Source organism: Tachysurus vachellii, chromosome 19 (genome assembly GCF_030014155.1).
Source record: "Tachysurus vachellii isolate PV-2020 chromosome 19, HZAU_Pvac_v1, whole genome shotgun sequence".
Taxonomy (NCBI): Eukaryota; Metazoa; Chordata; class Actinopteri; order Siluriformes; family Bagridae; genus Tachysurus; species Tachysurus vachellii.
Genome location: NC_083478.1, coordinates 19,112,723 through 19,135,466, shown reverse-complemented (window position 1 = coordinate 19,135,466; position 22,744 = coordinate 19,112,723). Strand labels below are relative to the sequence as shown.

The window sequence follows — 22,744 nt, the reverse complement described above, 5'->3', positions numbered from 1 at the left end:
CCTCCTCATTACACTACACAGTGCACTCCAGGTGGGGGCGGAGTCATCCTGGGAGAGGCCACGCCCATCAGGTGAGAAATGCCTCAGAGGATAAGAAAAAGGCGATGAGTTAAAAGAATGTTGTACTGATTTGTGGTTATTTTTTTTTAAGTTTACCCACAACACTTGGTGTGGTGTCTGTCGCATTTGTCCCTCGCTTTATCTCTACCTAAAGAGAGTGATGATGCAGCAGAGCTTTAATCTTTCACTTCTTGTTAATCTGACCCTGAAACATTGGTGGTCTTTGGTGTTTGTGTTTTGTTTTTAGGTGCAATGGAACAATACGTGCAGAGAACACAAGACTCACACTCCTTCATCATGCCGATGTCGACGCAGCGCTTGAGGCGACAGGCTTGGCAGTGTCTGCGGTTGTCTTTGGTGATAGTGCAGCTGCCGTTAAAGGGACAAGTGAAACTGGCCTTCCGCTTCATACTGCGCCTGAGCAGAGCAAAAACACAGGGTCACGTCACACCATTATATAATGTCATTTACATACAGCACAATCAGACTAGGCACAAAGAAATCAATTAATAAATCACCCTAATCGGTTCGTTATTAAAGCTCTGATGTATTAAATCCATCAATTTAAAAAGAAAAAAAAAATACTAACGGTATTACTAACAGACTAAATCTGCCAAAAAAATAAAAATAAATAAATAAATAAAATATATTTTTTAAAAACTTAACACTTTCTTTGGCTGTGCTTTAAACTCCCAGCTATACTGTTGTTCATTAAAAAAATTTTTTTTATTTTTTTATTTTACACTGTGTGAAGTGCACTTCAGGGAGTGCTGGACTAGTATTGGGATTGAACCGAAAACAGCAACTTTCTCAATTAATCAATCAATCAATCAATCAATCAATCAATGAAGTAAATAAACAAGATTAATAAATGAAATCACTGAGCAAATAATTAAATAAGCAAGTGAAGTAAGTGAGGAAATCAAGTGAGGAAAGAAGTCATTAAATATATATATATATATATATAAGTTTAAAAAAAATCCCTAAATCATTTCATCTGTCTTATTTCATTAACATAGCACTGTGTGTTTTAACCGTGTGTGTTAAGTGAAACTGATTTATTATTGCTGTAACTCTTTAAAAAAAGTCATAAAGGGGAAGTGTCTGAAAAGGCACAGATCAAACACACTCTTCACTCTGTAAACTGTCTGGTCTCGGCGTCTGTCAGGGCCAAGAGCCGCAGTGACGTGTGCACACGGGGATTATTTAAAAAGGGCTAAAATATTGCTCGCATGGCTCAGCCACTCAGCTACACCCATCCTGACACACACATACAGCCGACCACCCCACAAAACACACACACACACACACACACACACACACGGAGCCACAACCACTTTGAGCCCTCCCTCCTGTCCTTTTAATAGTAATGAACAGAAACATTTATTTCATGCGTGGTCACGCTGAACACACTCTCAAAGAGCTTAGGAAAACACACGCTGTGTCTCCTGGTACACTGTTCCTATTCATACACACAGGCTGACTACGCATTGCAAAACACACACACACACCCAAAGGTGCAATTTCAGAGCGAAAGACAGATTTAATCAGCGTTTAACTCATTTAGTTTACACTCATTTCAACACTTCAGATCTTAAAGCACTAAACGGATGCAAACGACAGATGAACGAACAGTTCGTACAATAATCTGTGTAGAAAAATATTTAAAATGCTGAGGGGGAGAAAAAAAACAACAAAACAATAAAAAAACAAATAAGCTCAGCTGAGCTTCTGTAATGACAGGACGCAGGAGTACAAATCCATAACATGAGGCAGAGGAAGATAAAGCAAGCAGAGATCGAAAACCAGAGAAAGAATCAAATTAAGACAGAATCAAAAGACAAACCGAGGAAAAGCAGAAAACTTGGTTCGAGACACAGAAAACAAACACCGGAAATAATACAACGTCCTGGTAGCGCAGGTGACTGACAATACTTCGCCAAAAAAGTGTGTAAAACAGGAAGTGACAGGAAGTAACAGGGTGATCTAGGGTTAGATCACTCAATCACATTCATAGTGATCACCATAATTAAACAGAATTATTATTACGTTCTAAATAAATAGGCTAGATAACACCCATGTGGCGTTAAGAGATCAGAGTAGTGAGATCAGACTCTGATGTTGGGATGTTGAGGAGGCTCCAGTTCCAGTTCATGGGGTTGAGTCAGAGCCAAAGCTCTGTGTAAGTTCTTCTTCACGGAGCTCGGGGGATTTGTGCGCAGGCTTGTTGGAACAGCGTTAAAGTCTCGTCATTCCAGTGAAGAGAAATTGTAACGCTACAGCATCATAGACAATTCTGGGTATCCGAATTTTTTGGCAAGAGTTTGGGGAAGACACACATATGGGTGTGAAGTTCAGGGGGGCACATACTTTTAGTGTAAATTCCAGGGATAAAAAAAAATATATATATATATAATAATGACATGATGCTCTTTTTAGATATTTCAAATATATATTAAGAAAAGATTTTTTATTAAATTTATTTAACTATTTTTAATATATCATTGTAAGCCACAGTTGTGTATCATTGTGTAATAATATAAATACTATTTAAATACAAAATTCTGGCTGTTCGGTTTATCATTTCTTTTATTTTTATTTCGAGATTTGAATTGAATTACATCTGCTCAAACTGGCAAAAGTATATTCATATATATACAAACTTAATAATAAATATAACAGCTGTCATACTCTGATTATTTATTTATTTATTTAAAAAAAAACAACTCCTGGACCATCTGGTCACGCTTCACAAACATCTGGACCTTACGTGGAGAACCAGCGGTCGAGACGAGATGCTGGAAACTGATGTTGAAACATAAAAATAATAATAATAAATAATTATGCAAATTTATAAAAGCAAAGCAAAGCAAAACATGTCTGATTCATTTGCTTCCTATTTTATCCTCGTAACTGAATTTCTATGTAAATACGATACGCATATTCGCGTATACGCGGCAGATAGAAATCATTAAGATACGAAACACAATGTTTTTTTTTCCTATTTTGAAAAGGCTCAGATTGCTCTACAATCACATCCGGTGTGCATTATAAAAGCGCTGGTACCGTATCAGCTACGTAACCAGAGATGCTCTTATCTCCCCACGAGAAACGCTGTGTTTGATTTATACACGGTGAAGACCATATGTACAGACGAACTGCTCTGTGGTGAAATCTTTAGCTCCTCAACACCTGACACAATTAACACATCACACCTAATTATACAGTGTGTGAAGATTTAGCAATATGTCATAATAAGGAACTTTGAAACACACTGCCGGTTGAAAAGGTTCAAGAGTTTCTTCAAAACGAAGGTTTTATTACATCGCGGTGTTGTTTATGTCTCAAATTACGGCAAATTACGTTTACGTCTGCTATAGTAACGACTTTACGCTACGTGTGCACTAAATAAAGTGAAAATGTTGATGTCGTGTAACTTTCCATAGGGACATTGTTATGTATCGTTTACGGAAGGAGTCTCCAGTGTCAGTGTTATGTACCGGTTTTCCACCATGGGAAAGTCTTCAGGAAGAAGAATTGCCACTTCCTGGTTTCTTGGCTGGTGAGGGACTGTTTGTTTATAACGGTTCTAACTTATGAACATTGATTGTAACTATGTTCTTATTGTTGTTGTTCTTTCGGTTGCTTCCTGTTCGAGGTCGCCACAGCAGAACATCTGGTCCGCATATTTGATTTGGCGCTGGTTTTACCCCGGATGCCCTTCCTGACGCAACCCTCCCATTTTATCCGGGGTAGGGACCAGCTCTAAGAATTAGCTCTTCATTGGCTGGGCCGTGGCAATATGAGCGTGGGATCATGTCGCCGTACCACCAGAAGGTAATAAATGTAACAATAAATGGATAAAAAGCACAATGTGTACCAATTGCTAGCATCTGGAGACATGCTGTGATGGAAACATAACGAAGTTCTGAGTGATTCGTTTCCGATAGCAGCAAAGTCCTGCGTGTTTTATTTCTTAAATATTTTCTCACTATTATTGCCAAAGTAAATGATAGAAAAGAGAAACTTAATATTAAACTCTTAATATTAGAGTTCTTCATCAAATGAAGGAGCACTTGGAGGGTAAAATATTTTTAGACAGCACTTGAATCAGCTATAAAACATAAATATGTAGTATTTAAAGTACCTAATTAGAGCAATTTTATATTTTATTTTTTAATAAACCTTTCTCCATTCACCTATTCCCTACAAAATGTGAAAATATTTGGCCTGGCAACATACCAGTAATTTGTACTTTATCTTGATGATCTACTTTCACGTATGTTTACACAAAATTCCAGTGGTTGATTTAGGTAAATATTTGACCTGTTATGTTGTGTAATATGACAGTAAACCTTCTCCTCTTTTTAAGTTCAAATCCCAAGCTGTGATAAACCATAAACCAACATAACGCATCGCATGTCCGCCGTGCCCTAGGACGTCACCGGACCTCGATTTACAACAGTGTTTGTGTATTTTTTTAACTTATGGTTTGGTTGGTAGTTGGTGAAATTGTAAACACCTGAAAAAACCCTTGCAGCCTTCGCAGGTCATGGCATTGAAGTGGAATCCGGTGGCCTTGTCTCCGCAGACGCCGCAGATCCGCGGGGCGTTGCGATCAAACTCATCCGTACCCTGTGCAGATGTGCTCACGGCCATGGCCTCCATTACTGTGAGAAAGAGACAGACAAAAAGAAAAGAATTAGAATGTAATTAAAACGAGAGTGATCGTTCTAATCATATACATACACCCTGAATTCTCAATTCTGATTGGTCAGAATTGTTTATTGTTTATGTGACTGTTTGTTCTGTTATGTTATGGTCATCAGACACGTTTATACTGGACACACAAAAAGACTAAACTGAAACAGTGTTGTCTGTCTTTCACCTGTCAATCACAGCACCGTTACCCAATCAGGGGAGTTTCTGAGTTCATGTATGCAAAAGAGGGCAGAAAGCACCGTCATGTGAGGTGGTGTTATAGTAGGAGCCTCCAGTGTCAGTAAACTATCATGTAAATCAGCCATAATCTCAGAATTCATTGCAAAATCTTCACGATATTCAGAAGAGCTTAGAAATTTTTTAAAGAACAATTTTGTTTTTGTTGTTTTTTTTTGTTAAAAAACAATTTTTTTTAAATGCACAACACGCATTTAGCTAAATCCTTCGACGATAAATCCGCCTCGAACATGAGTACAGCTAATCGTAGAACGCCATAAGATATGTGACCTCACAAAATTGCAAATAAAAAATAAATAAATTTCAAAATCAAAATCCAAATCAAGCATTTTTTGACCACAACAAACTCCACAAAATCCTGGAAGGACTGAGAAACAATTACAGGAATGAACCTCTACATTTACAGAATTTAGTTGATGCCCTTAATCAGAGTGACTTACATGATCTCATTTTTGTACAACTGAGCATTAAGGGCCTTGCTCAGGGGCCCAACAGTGGCAGCTTGGTGGCAACCTGGGATCGAACTCACAACCTTCTCATTGGTAGCCCAACACCTTAACCACTAGGCTAACACATGCCCACCTCTATGATACTGATAACCTAGCAAGAAATAAACACTTAAATAAATATTTTTCATATCATTATATTTTCTTTCATTAAATGCAATGATTAAAAACTATTTATAAAACTATTTAAAAACTATATTTATGGCAATAAAATACACAGGAATAACACAACAAACAAAAATTATTTATTTATTTATTTTTTTTACAAATTTTTACTTAACTTTGTATTTTATGCAAAAATGATGTTTCTGAACATATGAATTTCTTTGGGGGGAAAAAAAGCAGCTTAATACGACAACGTTTTAGAAATTACAAAAATTATACAATTTTTTTTAAAAAAAATAATTTTTGCATCATTTTCTCTTTTAAGCTGCGTTCTTTGCTTGTCTAAAGAAATTCAGAATGCTGCTCAACTCAGATTTAAGAAAAGGTGCCGGGAGGAAAAGGTCGTGTTCAGTCAGAAACCTCGAGAGGAAAAAGAACAGGAAAAGGGGGGGAGAACAAAAGGAGGGGTAGAATTGTGGTAACTGTATTACCCTACAGCGGGTCATCTGAAGTTCACCTGTTAATCAGGACTATAGTGTTATATAACAGCATTCAGTCCTTCTGTTCTATTCTACTCTACTCTAATTTCCACTCTATTATCACTCCGTTTTATTCCACTCCTTTCTCTCCGTGGCATTTGTGCTTCTCCAGTTCACTCTCGCTCTACTCTGTTGCAGCCTTTGGTACTTTTCCTCCGTGTGGCTTCATTTACATTCTATTTACTCGGTTCGATTCCATTTAATTCTATTGTACTATATTCTACTTGTGTCTTATGGTCAATTTCAGGCTTGTATTCGAATTTCTGTGTAGTTTATTCTGTTCTACTCACGACTTCTACTCTATTCCGCTTACATACCTCTGCTAATTCTATTCATAACTTCTATTCCATTCCATTCAATTATACAAGACCTTCTACTGTATTCTACATGCTTTATTCTTACAGTATCTCCTTCTGCTTTCCAATTCTATCTGCTCAATTCTATGCAGCTATTCTATCCTACAGTATGTTGCTGGATATTCCACAGTATTTACATCTGCCTTTTTTTAAGATCTTCTAATATTTGATGGGCATCGTCTCATTCATTCTATTTGTCTTCTATTCTATTCGATTTTACTTTGCTCATCTAATCCGATCGGTTCAATTCTAAGAATCCGTTACCTTCAACATGTCAACAATTCTGCTGTATTCCATTCTGTGTAATTCTATTTGTTTTCTATATATTTTATGTATATTCTAATTTTTCCATATTATTATTCATTCACTCATTCATTCATTCATTCATTTTCTACCGCTTATCCAAACTACCTCGGGTTACGGGGAGCCTGTGCCTATCTCAGGCGTCATCGGGCATCAAGGCAGGATACACCCTGGACGGAGTGCCAACCCATCGCAGGGCACACACACTCTCTTTCCAGGGCACTCACACTCAATTTTCCAGAGATGCCAATCAACCTACCATGCATGTATTTAGACCGGGGGAGGAAACCGTAGTACCCGGAGGAAACCCCCGAGGCACGGGGAGAACATGCAAACTCCACACACACAAGGCGGAGGCGGGAATCGAACCCCCACCCTGGAGGTGTGAGGCGAACGTGCTAACCACTAAGCCACCATGCCCCATATTCTTCTTCTTCTTCTTCTTATTATTATTATTATTATTATTATTTTTATTATTATTATTTTATTTATTTATTTTTTCATATAGATTGGACAAAATTGTCTTTCTTTTTCATTCTACTCTATTTCTATTCATATTCTCTTATTCCGTTCATTGATTCATGTACTCTGTTCTACTCTATTCCCCCCCATCCTTATTCATGTATTCTATTTTGTATCCTATTGTTCCACTCTATATTACTTCTATCTTTAATTCTGTTTTACTTTTGGCTTCTCTTCCATTCCGTTCAGTTTAGTTCAGTTGTAATCTACCACTTTATGTTGTCTTTTCCATCGCACACACTGCCTTAAAGATGTGAACGCTTGGACTTTATGTCCTCATATCGGTATATTACATTATATTATATTATATCAACACGTATCAGCACATATTGTTGACTCGGCCTGCTTGACTATAATCACCCCGCTCTTCTCGTTCACCCGAGGCATCAGCGGCACACTGCGTAAACATAAATTTAAACACGTGCTAAACAGAAATGCGTCCCTTTAATATGCAGTACCACAGACACCCCAGTGTGCACCTTGTGTGCATGAATAAGCATCCATCATCAACGCTCAGTGTCCAGCGTGTGTATGAAAACGGGGTCAGAAAAACAAACTACAACAACAAGGAATAATGAATGTGAGTATGTGAGCGGTCATCTTGCATGAGAGATATACAGCGAACGTAATAGAGTAAATAGACAGATCTGGAACGTGAGCGCAAGCCTCAGTCATTAAAGGCATGAGTTCCATGAAGAGTGACGCCGAGACCGACGGCACCAGCTGCAGTAATGGAAGGGGGCCGTGCCGAAGCGACCACAGCTTCCTGGAAGCCATCAGGCTGTTTTCCACACTGAGAGGTTAGAACAGCTCACACAGCGGAGCTGGAACAAACTCATGCATTTGCACATTTACACACATTCACATTCATGCACATTCGCCTGGTAAAGACCAGACTGTGGCCTTTTGTTTACTGACAGACACAAGCTGCAAAATCATTTGTGCACAGAATTACAGGGAAAACAAAACAAAACAGATTCAATCCAAAAGCCAAATTCTTCCCAGAAGCTTAAAAACCTAACACAACATACATTCTTTAAAAAGATTAGTAAACAATTTGCTCCCTTTTCTGTCAAAAATGCATTAAATTCCATCTACAGTTTTGCCCAATTGAGAAAAATTAAAAATAACCTCTAAATTCCAGAAGTGCAGTCAGCAGCGCTTGGTTATTTTACATGAATAAAACGATCAACTATTGAACTCGCTTTTTGAAAATATTACACAACTCACAAAGCACAAAAAAGCGTGATGTTTAAGCTGCTCTCTTCTTTGCACGCTACATCATCAGACGGAGTTTAACAAACATGTGGAAGACAGATAGCATCCTGCTCGGGACCTGCTTCTAAGTTTTAAATCTGGCAAAAGTTACTACACAAATTTGCATGCAAGGTGGATTTGTGAACTTTGCTTACACAGCTCAGTAATCAGATATACTGGCAGAAATTCGAGAAGCAAAACAGTGGTTTTGGCAGGAATCTCGAGAGGCCCAGAGACTTCCCTCTTTTCAAAGTCATTTTCGAATCACATGACTGTTACATAACCGATGGTATGCAGCTCTGGAATGGGATGGAATGTCGAAGCGGGTCCACGGCTAAGGGCCAACATACACCAGCACTTCCAACATCACTGCAGGCGGACTAATTTTCTGTCAGCGCAGTCGGAGTTGGCCTGTTTTTCGGCACCCCTGCGTCTCTAAACGTATAGAGCTAAGTGGAGTCACGCTGAAAGAGTAACCACTCAGCACATAACAAAAGAGCCTTAAAAACCTTACGACAATATTATTACTGTACACACACGCACACACACGCACACACACACACACACGCACACACACACACACACACACACAGAGCATTTGTAAAGCTCTGAAAAAAGTAATTAATTTGTTAACAATTAACAACAATATTATTAATGTAAACACAGACACAGCATTTGTAAAGCTCTGAAAAAAGTAATTAATTTGTTATTTATTTATTTATTTACACTCTAAATTTGTGTTTACATTTATATAATGTGTGTATATTTTAGCTGTTTATCTAAATTGTAAATATTATATACAAGATGTTTAGAATCCTTAAGCCGTAAAATAAATAAATAAATGTAAATTGTTTATCGAACTTGTAACCGTCGCTTTGAGCTGTTTAACTAAAACATAAATATAACTAAACTGTTTATGTAAACATAAATTTGGGTATTTATTAAAGTTTATCTAAATATAAATATGTTTTTTGTCTAACTTCTAAACGTAAATTTGAGTTGTTTGTGTACCTTTTAAACATAACTTACAGTTTAAATATTAAATATATAAATAAATATTTATAAATATAAATTTGACTTAGTAAACCTGAAAATCGAGGTTTATTTCATTTGTAAAAGCTCAGTTCAGGTCACTGCATTATTTAAAATGCTAGAAATAAGTGACATTTATTATTATGTATTAATATGTAAATATGAATAAGTTGTTTATGTTTATTTATTTTAACAATTTAAAAAAGTATTAAAATGTAGTAAGTTTATCTCATGTCTAGAAATTTCTCAAAGTGTTTTAGGAAACTGGAGGAATTTAAGAAAAAAAAAACACGTGATATTTGCATTATTTCATATCAAATATGAAATTCGTTTATTTAAACATATCTAACTATTAAAAGTATATTTTATACTTATTTTATATAATTTTGTTATAATTATATTTTACCGAAATTTTGTTTGGTAAAGATAAAGTGAAGTGTTTATCTTTGCTGATCTTGTAGCTGCTGCTCGAGCACTTTTTTTTCTTTCTTTTTTTTGAGACGTCAACGTGCCTTTGTTTCATGACAGAAAAGTGTTGACTGAAATTTAATAAAAGAGTTTTATGGCTCGAGATTTAAAGATAACCCCAAACAAAATCAAAGCCTCGGCGTGTTTGTTAATTTATTACGTTTCTTCAAATGATAAATAATTTTCCTGGCACGAGCGCAAAGTCTATAAGACTCAAAGAACTATTTATAATTTATAAAGAAAGTATTTTGCACCCATGTTATCGCTGTGTCTCTTTTATTCTCTCTTGAAACACCCACTGACACCCACACACACCCACCCACACACACACACACACACACACACACGTTACCATGTTTACAAAACTCTATCAAAGCTAAAACTGGAGACTCCTTCAAAAAAAGTTACATAAATGTCTCCATATTAAAGCAGACTGTATTTATATACTTTTCACCATTTTGTCCGTGTAGCGTCCATCATACATCCATCAAATACCTGTGAATTAGTGGTTACTATGGAAACGATGAGCGGATCTACATTAACCCGTGATTTGCCTCGAAGCCGTGACGGCTGTCAGATCCGCCGTTAGAGAAAACGTATCGAAAATAAATAAATAATCGGATCAGTTATTTTGTTCAACACCAAATCTCATGGAGCGTGATGTCAAAATAGTAGTTTTGTTTACTGTTACTGTGTTCTGTTTACTCATTAAACGAAAGAGAGATAAGAAGCAGGGTTGTGTTTACAGTAGAACCTTTGCAAAGCAGGTAAGAAACCGTGCACCAAAAATGCGCGGCACAACAAGACAGTTATTAAAGCGCCACGTCGTGAAAAGGCAACGCCAGCGTGTCAGAGTGCAGCTGCTGTAAGGCGATCGCGAACGGGAATAAAGCCAGAGGGAACGGATGAAGCGTGTTAGCGTCTGTAAACACGCGTCGTGTCGTCTTCCCTTCCACGTCACACGGTGCCTCCACAACATCCTTCTGTTAAGATGATCATTCCCACATCCCAAGGTCAAGACGTCTTCGTGTTGAGTCAGAGATTTACCGAAATGAATAGCTAGGCTAATCCACTGCCGTTTCTAGTTACATTTTAATGGTCGTGCTCGGAATGCACCACGGTTATTTTGTGGTAAACGATGACCATGGGACGGAACTCGCTATTTTAATGAAGTGCTTTTAATACGCAGTGCTTCTGCTTTTCAGACTCTTTTTTTTTTTTTTTTTTCAAAACCATGTATTTATTAATTTGCTCATTATATCGTTGCGACAGATCGAGCCAGAGACCCAGCGGCTAAATCGGTTTTTGATGCTATGTGATGAATCGATAAGGAGGAGTCTAAAATATGTAATCTAAAGTCTGAAATATCTGAATTTCATAGGATTATAATATTAAACTTCTAAATATTAACACACGGTGCGGTGCGTTTTACTTTCTCTTCGTTTTTGTGAATCATTTCCATATAATGTCTTTTTCCGTCAGTTTTCAGGACTTTGTTGTTGTGAACAAATCAATCAGGAACATGTTCAGCAGCTAAGCTTGAGAAAAAGAAGATTTCTTAGGAGATATAAAGGGAACGAGAGAAAGAGAGAGAGAGAGTGAGAGAGAGAGAGAGAGAGAGAGAGAGAGAGAGAGAGAGAGAGAGAGAGAGAGAGAGAGAGAGAGCAGATTCAGAATTGGACAATAAGAGAAAACACAAATCATTACTCGTACACCAGGAGGACCATCATAAACCATTTCACTACATTACATAATATAGAATTTGTGACTAATAAAGACTCTTGACCCTTGATTAACTGTATAAAGCATATCACTGAGAATTAGTTTCACTTTTTTTTTTACAAATAAAAACACTTTTAGAAAAGTTTTTGATTTCTTTTAAAAATAATCTTCACCTCTATGCAGGAAGAAAAATTCCCAGTATCATCAAGCCAAAGCCTGAACCCTCGACTGCTCAACCTTTTTTTTTTTATTTTACAATAAAATGAAATATTTGAAACCGGCAGCTTTTGAGTAGCAACCCTGCTCTGGGCCTAACTTCACTTACACAATGACTCTAAAATTGTGTTTTGCTCATAAATCTAATCTCATCCGTAGGCTTCATGGTAGCGCATCGCCTCAGAGCTGCTCCACAACCCAAATAAAGTTAAGGCCAGAAAAGCCTGGGAAGGGGCAAAAAACATCCAGACTACCTGTGAGAAGCGGAGAGGGGGAGCGTTTCCAAATGCCCTAGATCTGCACACAACGACTCTGAACTTTGGACCTTGTTCTTCGGCGCTGGTGGGAAATGAAAAAGGCCGCCGCGGAGCTGGCAGCCGAACAAAAAAGTAGAGGGGGGGAAAGAATAAAAAAACAACAAAAAAAAAAGAGCTGCTTTGCGGTTGAAAGTGGTATGAGGGGCCCTCCATCCTGAGCCAGAGGAGAAAAAATTAGTCGCTCTGCTGCTCGGCTGTTTCTGTGTTCCGTAATTCGCCGCTTTCCAAACCTCTGCATGTTGCACACAAATCAGATTATTAATTACTGAACAATTAAGGAAGACATGCGTTGTGTTAAAAAAAAATGACTTGAGCAAATCAGAAACACGTGAGTCAGGAAAGGAAAAAAAAACACGGCTGTGATCTGAAAAAATAAACGTGTCAGGATTTATTACGGAATCAAAGCATCTGGAGGAAATATCCTTTCAGCTTAAAACGATCACGTCGCTGACACGAGGCGTTAATGCGAAGTGATTTATGAGATCCGTAAATATCCTCAAAGCTGCTAAGAATAACAAAATGGTGAAAAAAATAAATATGATGCAGTTATGCGAAGTAATGTACGCAAATCGACTAGAGAATAAAACCACACCCACACACACTGAATTCTCACTTCTGATTGGTCAAGAGGGCGTTGATTAGGATTCTTCAACAGCTGACAAATTTATGATACAGATTTAAATGAATGCGCTTGTTGTTATCATTTCTATCGTAACAGCTTGTTCATGAGAAATATATTCCAGTCGATATACTGAATGTCTGTCTATCTATCTATCTATCTATCTATCTATCTATCTATCTATCTATCTATCTATCTATCGATCAGAAAGGAGTCTCCAGTGTCAGAGCTTTATATGAGCTTTAATGAAAGGAAAAAACGCGTCAGGATGTGCTGTTGTAGGAAAATAATCAACATCAAGCTGCGAACTGGGTTTTAGTCATTAAAAAAAGACCTCTTAGACAGTGATCTACTTCAGGAAGTCAAACCCTTGTAGGATTCTACTCAGAACCACCTGAAGAACCTATACAGTATGTCGTAGTCGTTTTGTAATTTCCGCCGCTCACACTGGTGACACCGAAGCGTCCAGCATCATTAGCAAGATCAGCAGAAATTCTTTTAATGATTCTTAATGATGGATAAATGCTTGGACTCCTGAGGCTTAAATATCAACACAGAGATAGCGTTACACACACACACACACACACACACACGCACACACACACACACACACACACATACACAATCTTTGGAACTTCTGTGCAGCAGTTCCTGTGGGAAACAAGTGACCAGTGAAATTCCACACATACGAGTTATTTCATGTCCAGTGAATTCTTCATTCTGATTGGTTGAGAGAAAATTGGTCGCTGATTCATTTTCCCTGTAGTTCTGGCAAAAAAAGTTTCGTTTCTATAGCAACAAGAAATTCTCGTTACGGTGGTTGAATGTTGCCGATATGAAGCAGAAGTCTGTTTATGTTTATCGACTTTATAGCTGCGTTAATATTAAGCGATAACAGGAACAACTTGTTACATCAAATGGAACTATAAATGCATAAAAATACAACGCATCATTGTTTAATCAATAATAATAATTAAAAAAAAAAAAACGATCTGATAAAAGATAGACTTCTGGCCGTTGTCCTAAAACAGCACTTCTATGTGTACTATGTTTAGCCGTAAGTTCGAATGATAACAAAGCAAAAGTGTATAACGTGTATAATAAAGCAGTACGTGAACTTTTATACTTCTAAAATCCCCTGAAGTATAATATCAGGCTTGCGGTTTTCTTTTTCTTTTGACGAATGGGAGTTAAAGAGGACCAGCAAGTTGATCACATCAACAGATGGAGATAAAGATTTTGCCTGTGTGGACTTGTGAGTTATTTAAAAAAAATAACAAGGAAAAAACATTTCAGCTGTGTGTACAACAAAAGGCACATAATTGTGTTTAAGTGGGATCAGGATCGTAGAAAACTGTACAGGGACTACACGGAATACAGACGAGCGTGAAACAAAAGCAACAAAACGTGTTATTTTGTATTGAATGATTCATCGATGGCTTGGGTTTAAGTGTGTGAACTGTAATTGTTTTCTATTTTATTTGGATTATTGTACTGCTTCCAGTTCTACGGCGCTCCGGTCGACTCCGGCTGTTTTTTCCAGTTAGTTTTGAAATAAACTTGATTTAGACTGAATTCAAATGTTGATTGAAACATTAGATAAAATAGATTCCCTGAGCGTTGCAACAGAAAAGTTCTCGCTTTGTCGCTGATTGCTCTTTCGCCGGCTTCTCAAGCACGCCGCTCGCTAGCTAGCGGTACCTGAACGTGTTTATATGTTAAAAAAAAATACAAAATCTGACAATCAATTTAAGATCCCATTTCAATCCATATACAACGTGATTACATACATCATCAGATTTCAATGAAATGAAGTCAGATTTGTCAAATAAATAGGCAGAACAGTTACAGTGTATTATAAAGACTAAGCTCGTGTAAGGCAACATTGACAAGCTTATTCAGCTTTGTTCAGAATAAAATCTCAATGAATGAAGGCCAAGAAAAGGCTGAAAACATATTATTTCCATGAAGAATGTCATCTGTGAAGAATGTCATCTATGAAGAATGTCATCTGTGGTCCAAGCATCGCATTCGGAAAAAAACCGCCAGTTCAAAGCAAATTCCAGAAAGACAAGGTTAAGGACCTGAATGAATTGCATGAAGACACCAAGCTTGGTTCAGTAAACTAAAGAAAGAAAGTGGTGCCAGCGATGGTACAGGAAGTGGTGACTGCAGCTGTACATTAAAGGAAAGGAAGTGGGGTAATTTTTGCTAATATACAGGAGTCTGCAGATGTGATGAGACAGCTGGAACGAGACACGACAAGGTGCAAACAAGGTGCAAACCAGTCCAAAAGATGACAGACGTCTGGAATACAAGTCGCCTACAAGAAGCCCAAACGTAAATTAGCGGCTAATAACAGAACATGAACCATCGCGTCATCGTTCGAGCTGAGGCTGTACAACACAAACGACTCTACCTGTATGATACGACAGGTTTTTCTTTCCTTTCTTAATGAAATCAATGCCTTCATGGCATAGAATCAAGGGGATAAAAACAAAACCCTATTGTTTCATCACCGGTTTTGCTGCTTGACCTTGCATTCCTGAGAGATGTAGCAGAAGATAGCAGAGAAGTAGCAGAGAAACTGAATCTCCTTAACTACAACCTACAATAACAAGGTAAACCCAAAACTATCTGTGATCAGTGATTACTGCTGTGGAACCTTGTAAAGCAAAATTAGCAGTTTATCACCAGCAAGTTGCAAAAGTATTGGATCGTCGTTCAGAGATACAGAGTTTCGGATCTACAGAAATACCGTGACCTTGACAGGAAGGTCATTCATTCATTCATTTTCTACCGCTTATCCGAACTACCTCGGGTCACGGGGAGCCTGTGCCTATCTCAGGCGTCATCGGGCATCAAGGCAGGATACACCCTGGACGGAGTGCCAACCCATCGCAGGGCACACACACACTCTCATTCACTCACGCAATCACACACTACGGACAATTTTCCAGAGATGCCAATCAACCTACCATGCATGTATTTGGACCGGGGGAGGAAACCGGAGTACCCAGAGGAAACCCCCGAGGCACGAGGAGAACATGCAAACTCCACACACACAAGGCAGAGGCAGGAATCAAACCCCCAACCCTGGAGGTGTGAGGCGAACGTGCTAACCACTAAGCCCACCGTGCCCCCCTTGAGTTCAGAACATATCCTGTATTAATACATCAATCCTTTTTTACTAGTAAACTGAAATAAACTTACAGGACATTATCAATCCGTGTAAATAAATGAATGATGTGTCTGTGAGTCTGATCTAATATGACTCACGACGCTGCTGTCTTTCAGAGTCAGAAGTGTGTTTTTCCCTCAGTTGATTACTGTACCTTACACTCCATTTTAGTGGACGATGACAAATTTGAGCTGCTTATGAACAACTACTTTCATACAGTATTAACCTCCGCTGTGGAAAGAGACATGACGAAGACATTCGATGCTGAACAAATACACAACTCTGGGGAAAAAGAGTTTTTCAGCTAATTAAAATAGATTTGCATAATATTCATATTTATAACTTTCAAACACTTTTAGTGCTTTTGGTAATTAAAGGGTCAATTAACACACTGATCGACTGCTGACTCAATGTATGTGGGAAGAGAAAATACACCAATATTACTAGAAAAACAGGAATATTATTTTTTGTGACATATTTTGCTTACACAAATACAGCTCGGTATTTCTTTCTTTTCATTTTTAGCATTATTAAAGAGTGAAATTCCTTCTGACAGCCTTAAACCACAGAGTTCAGTGACCTGTCTTTTACAATTACCCTTCTTACAGACTCACGCTTAGCCACGGTGTGCGATCGGAGGAATTATCTCATCGCTGGCTTTTTAACCTACTCCAGTGTTTCACATTCAATTTGGGACCGAATTCAAATCCCTGCCTCTGGACTCACCCTAAATTTTACACATGTTCTTGCAACATCCTAAAAACGTCAAAAACATGATGAATACAGAGAGTGTAAGAGATATATCTGGAAAGAAGGACAATTTGCTTTGTTGTTTTTCATACACACACAAAGATGTCCATTCCACAGAGTACAATGAAATTAAAGGGCTCTCTTTATGGTGTAAAAAACACAAAAAACAATGCATTTTGACTGAAGAATTATAGAAAAAAGTAATAAAAATGAGGGGGGCACGGTGGCTTAGTGGTTAGCACGTTCGCCTCACACCTCCAGGGTTGGGGGTTCGATTCCCGCCTCCACCTTGTGTGTGTGGAGTTTGCATGTTCTCCCCGTGCCTCGGGGGTTTCCTCCGGGTACTCTGGTTTCCTCCCCCGGTCCAAAGACATGCATGGTAGGTTGATTGGCATCTCTGGAAAAATTGTCTGTAGTGTGTGATTGCGTGAGTGAATGAGAGTGTGTGTGTGTGCCCTGCGATGGGTTGGCACTCCGTCCAGGGTGTATCCTGCCTTGATGCCGATGACGCCTGAGATAGGCACAGGCTCCCCGTGACCCGAGGTAGTTCGGATAAGTGGTAGAAAATGAGTGAGTAATAAAAATGTTCCTAATTTATTTAATGTTAATTATCGTGAATATTTTGAGACTCGGCTATAATAGAATTCGTCATACTAACTGTATAGCTCAAGTGAAATTAGATAACGTGATCACGTTTCAACATATAATGGATGAGCTTTTTATTTAGGAAGCTCAAATCGAATCTGTCAAGAGCTAAAAGGCATTCGGCAAATTATTTGTGTGTGTGTGTGTGAGTGAGTGAGAGAGAAAGAGAGAGAGAGACGATCCACAGCCGCTCACAAATCCATCGTTGTTTGGTCATTAATTGACGATCAGATCAAATCATTGCATGATCACAGAAAGACAGAGTGTGACAAATCCTCCCTCACTTAATCTCCTCCCTGCAGGAAGACAGAAAGGAGATAAACGCCTCGTTCCTGCTTTCCTCGCCGCTCTCACAGTCCATAACGTCCACAAACTTCTAAGGTGTCGAACGAATAAATTCAGGACGGTATATATACAGTGACACGATCAAGATAAAACAACTCCTGGAAGCAGCAAGAACTAAGACGGAACCTAATAAATATAAAGTAGTACCAAGAGTAAAAAGACTTTAGTTTCACAAAAAGTCATATATTATAATCACGGAAGTTTAAACCGAGTTAACGTTTATTATCCTTCAGATCAGACCGCTGTTGACATTACGTTCTGCCGTCACTTTTTTTTTTGTTGTTTCTTTCATGCCTAGAATAAAAATGTGCCAAAGTTCACACTGCGAGTGTGTGAGCGAGTAAACAGCCTCGGGGGAAAATGATGTTAACGAATATCTTCTGTATTGTATTATTTTCGTACCAGAGCTGTTTCACACCGGAGATTAGATGGTAAACAGATCGCTCGTATTGATAGCGTAATCCTAACGCGGCGCTAAACCCCAGTGTGTTGGTTAAAACTGAGATGCGTTTTCATTGATGTGGTAAAGTTTTCTTTATGTGTGTATGTAGCGATCATGTAAGGAGTCTCCAGTGTGAGTGTGTATTAAAACGCTCCGAGGTAAAGAAGGGGTTTTGTGCTTTCTGTATCTGTAACCTAACATGAAGTTTCAGGAGTTTTCAGGAACAAAGTGACAAGAAGCCAATCTCGTTTCCATCCATTCGTCTGTTTTCTGTGGCGTTTATCTCACACTGGGTCACGCTGAACGCAGAGGACTCAGGGGACAAGTTAGGGGACATCCTATATAAGGTTCTCCTAATTAAGCACTTGTGAAAGAAAGTGCACTTTCTCTGCCTTTTCAGAGACCTTTTAGCTGAGCTCACACAGCTTGTCAATGCAAGCTTGCATACTTAATTATTCAAATCCTATAGCTGCTTGACATGCTGGCTGAGTCAAGCTTCACCTAACGCTGGGACTCATGTGACACGGAGGAGCAGCTTCGTTTCTTTCAAAAGGGTGAATCAGGTTTTGGTTTGTAGTTCACTAGCATTCGTTTTTAATCACACAACAAACATTTTATGGTACATCCCATCTCACACTGCCTTCATGTGACTCTCCCCTCATAGCATGAAACTTTTATAAAGCCGGATAATCAACAATCGTTCTCCTATAACTGCGGCCCAGTTCGGTAATGATTGCGGTTACGTGAGCAAAACAGCCCTGTAATAAAACTCTTCACTGACAATTGTTTTCGGAACATTTTCGGAAAATGTTGCCATATTGGGGACTTGATGACTGCTAATGACAACCAGAGGACAAAAGGAACGCCTTCGTCGCCTTGTGCTTGACTTCTTTGGAGAAGTTTGCTGGAAGTGAAGCAGACCGTCAAGGAGCTCCAAGCAAACCACTTTGGACAAAAACCGTAACAAGGGATCCCCCATTTAGATGTGAGATGCACACTATAAATAGTTACAGATCTAAACGCAAGGCCTTTAGACCAGTTTAACTGTTCTTCACCTTGTTTTAACCATGAACATACACATGCTTGACAGCTTCCCAGCACAGATCCTGTCATTATCCGGAGCCCGGAGGTGCACAAAAATAACTACCGAGTGGTTTTTGTAGTCCTTCGGTTAATGCAGAACATCAGGATCTACGGAGCGTTTTGTTGTTGCTTTACAAACACGAAATGCTTACTGTTTTCTCCGTTGTTATGACAACCTCGCCAATTCAGCCCCCACTAAATTGATCATTTTCCACTGTGCTGCAGGAGTCCATTATGTCTGCATGTGTGTGTATGTGTGTGTGTGTGTGAGTGTGAGAGAGAGAGAGAGAGCTGCAGAGCGGCCGCTGAAGAAGAAAAGTTCCTCTGGTGCTGGAGAGATGGAGGTTGAAGGTGAAGTCGGTAAGATGAGACACACAAATACAATGTGCATGCTTCCAGGAGGGTGTGTTCGACATGCTCGCTGAGACTGTTACAATGTTGGCTCATGTGAAAAAACACTTCTGGGAAATAATGAGCTGAAGCCCAGAGTTCACTGGAAAGGAACTTTTTTATATAAATTCAACTAAAAGGTGCTAGTGGTCCAAAGTTTGTCCCCGCGTGGACAGACGAGAGTGCCAATACTTTTGACTGCAAGCGAATCTACAGTACAGGGTGCCAATACTTTTTTGAGAGGAGTGGTCAGAAAGATTTTGTCAATACTTTTGGATGCAAGCAGATAAACAGGGTGTCAATACTTTTGGAAGCAAGTTGTCAGGAAGGGGCAGGTTGATAGGGTGCCAATACTTTTGAGGTTCCGGTCTAACATCGGGCCATTAACGCTGTTATCGTGAAAAGTAAAGAAAACGCATGAGGGTTTATATTTAATTATATTACGTTTATATACTGATCTCCTTGTAAAGAATTGTTCACCATCTTTCTCGGTGGTGTTCAACGTTCTCCCGTAACTCTCTATTTATTTTGTTTATAGCGATAAATAGTTGAAAATAACACGTTTTTCATTTAGAATAAACACAGGGTTGTAAACTTTCGTTTTCGTCCGTGTAATGATTTAACTATAACTACTGTCGTATTTTCTTTCTGTTCAGCCTAGAAAGAGCGAGACAAAAGCACACCGTAGGTTCGATTTAAGCAACCGCCGACACTGGATCAACGTTTTTACCGATTCCCGACTTACGCAAAAATAGAAGTCCTCTCCTATCATAGCTACTCTAAATGTTTTGTTTGTTGAGAAAATTACAAACAAAAATAAAGCTAGCGTTCTTGCCTCTGGTGAGTGTAACTGTAGCTAGCATGTAGCTTGCTTTACGAATCGAAGTTTGAACAGGTAAATGTCACGTAAATTTTATAGCTTGAATAAAAAAATCGATATTATAGTGTGTTGTATGCTGTACATTTGTGTACAACCGTTTGTACACACCCCTGAGACACCGACAGCTAATCTCCAAGTGACTAGCTTATTAGCCTGAATGTAACCTCATGTTATATTCTTCCTACCATAACTCGACTTTTCCTGCTCGTTCTCGCTGTTTAATAGCAAGGCTTTTTGTTCCAAAAACCATGGAAACAGACACGAGGACTGCACATCAGCTTGATCACAAACAGATGGCTCGTTATTACCTAAATTGCTAACTCTTTGCCTAAAAGCAAAAGATGGACGATACGCTTATACGCCCGTGCACTAAAACTAAAGCCTGAGAGATTACGCTAATTACCCGAGTTGATTTAAGGAGCCTCCTGGTGGTCCAGCGGCAGGATACTGTGCTCTCATTGCCGTGGCCTGGGTTCGATTTCCAGGCAGGGAGCTAGCCGAGCAACAAAAGAGCTAAACCTCAGACTCTCAGACTTGATCCCAAGCCTGGATGAAATGGGAGGTTTGTGTCAGGAAGGTCATCCTGTGTAAAACCTGCGCCAAATTAAACATACGGACCAGATGATGTTCTGTGGTGACCCTGAAACAAAGAGCAGCCAAAAGAGCAACAACCCCAGCTGACTTAAGTGTTATACAGTTTCTTATCCAGCAAGAGTTATTACGACCCTAGTTGTGTTCTTCATTTTAATACAAAATGACAACACATCTTAAGCGTGTTTTAAAAACAGCGGCATTAAAAGGAGGAGTCTCGCCTAGCGGCTTTTATTGGCTAAGAACCACCCAAGATGGCATCTGACTGACATGTGAAGCAACCATTCAGTTTGTTTTGTTCAGAGTCATGTTTAAAGGCTTGAAAATTTCCCTTAATGTTCCTAGAAAAACAGTCCCGTGTGCAACCTTCGATCGGTCGTTTAAGAAGGTTGTACAAAATAACGAGTCCTGAGAACTTCACATCGTTTGGAGAATTCGGAGTTTAGCTGAATCTTATAAGTGCTCATCATCACAGCTGTAAACAAGACTGCTTCCTTCTTCCACGAGGGAACTAGAGCGCAATGATGGGTTTGTTTCCAGGTGACGGATTGTCGGCTTTACGTCTGAGGCTGACGCTAGTCCGGGTGTAGCGCTAATGCTTAAGGAACAAGGATCGACTCATTTTGTCTCCTTAAAGCCAAAATGTAAACAAAACAACTTTCTCTATTACGTATCTGGAGAATATTAAACAAACCTAAACGGTGATGATGATGTAACGCTATGCTTATTACAGTAACGGTTACTTACTAAAGAGATCAAAGCCTGAGCAAGGACGACTATATAAATTAAGCTTAAACATTAAGCTTTTGACTCAAACATATCCGCTATAAGTACTCAAGGCATGAGTACCGAGTTTTATTTAATATCCTGCTTTATATTAAAAACTCCAGTGATCGTGTATTTCCGACAGGGCTATGGCGCAGCTCGTCGTTCTAGCCCACGCATCGAGGTTATAAAGTTATGCAACTTGTGCACTTCCTTCCAAACACAGTGGTGGACAAATTACTAGTCTGCATGTGCAAATTTTACGTCTGGGCTATTTGTTTTGTTTTGTGTTCATGGTTGACCAGAAGGAAAGTATAAGTGCAGACATCAAACAAAAGAGCCTTCGCTGTACTGTACAAATAGCTATAATTTCTGCTTCTTTAAATGCGTGTCATGGTGTCGAAACTCCGACGTATTTAGCATGTAGCGACACCCTTCAGGACAAAATAATCGACGACACGGTTGTGTGTGATGAAGCCTGAACTACTGCCAGGTTAAATTTTTTTCCCCCAATGCCATAACGTGTGGACGTCCAAAATTCCTCTTAGATTACGGTCGTTTACAAAGATGGAAAAAAAAGGACTTTTTATCCATTTCTAGTTACATTTTCATTTAAACAAGTTAACGCTTATAGTGTTACAGAAGCTCACCCTGTCATCAGACCCCAGCTTACGTTACCAAGAAACCAGAA

General features: G+C 38.9%; 1 protein-coding gene and 1 long non-coding RNA gene across 3 annotated transcripts in view; one reads left to right on the top strand and one right to left on the bottom strand.

Annotated features, from left to right (window-relative positions):
- LOC132861854 (uncharacterized) overlaps positions 1–436 on the top strand; it is a 35,015-nt gene extending 34,579 nt beyond the window's left edge. Inside the window, exons 2-3 of the long non-coding RNA XR_009649982.1 lie at positions 1–71; positions 308–436. The exon at positions 1–71 is cut by the window's left edge and continues 59 nt beyond it. This is a non-coding gene — a long non-coding RNA (uncharacterized LOC132861854). The remainder of the gene's footprint in view (positions 72–307) is intronic.
- The window catches only part of vdra (vitamin D receptor a), a 53,873-nt gene that overhangs the window by 15,915 nt on the left and 15,214 nt on the right, over positions 1–22,744 (bottom strand). The window contains exons 1-3 of one of the 2 annotated variants that reach the window (XM_060893448.1): positions 8,581–8,756; positions 4,583–4,730; positions 347–477 (exon numbers count right to left, since the gene is read on the bottom strand). In XM_060893448.1, coding sequence (XP_060749431.1) covers positions 347–477; positions 4,583–4,728 — 277 coding nt within the window. In that variant the 5' untranslated portion in view covers positions 4,729–4,730; positions 8,581–8,756. Of the gene's footprint in view, positions 1–346; positions 478–4,582; positions 4,731–8,580; positions 8,757–22,744 lie in introns of those variants that run through there. The other variant, XM_060893447.1, reaches the window with a different exon arrangement.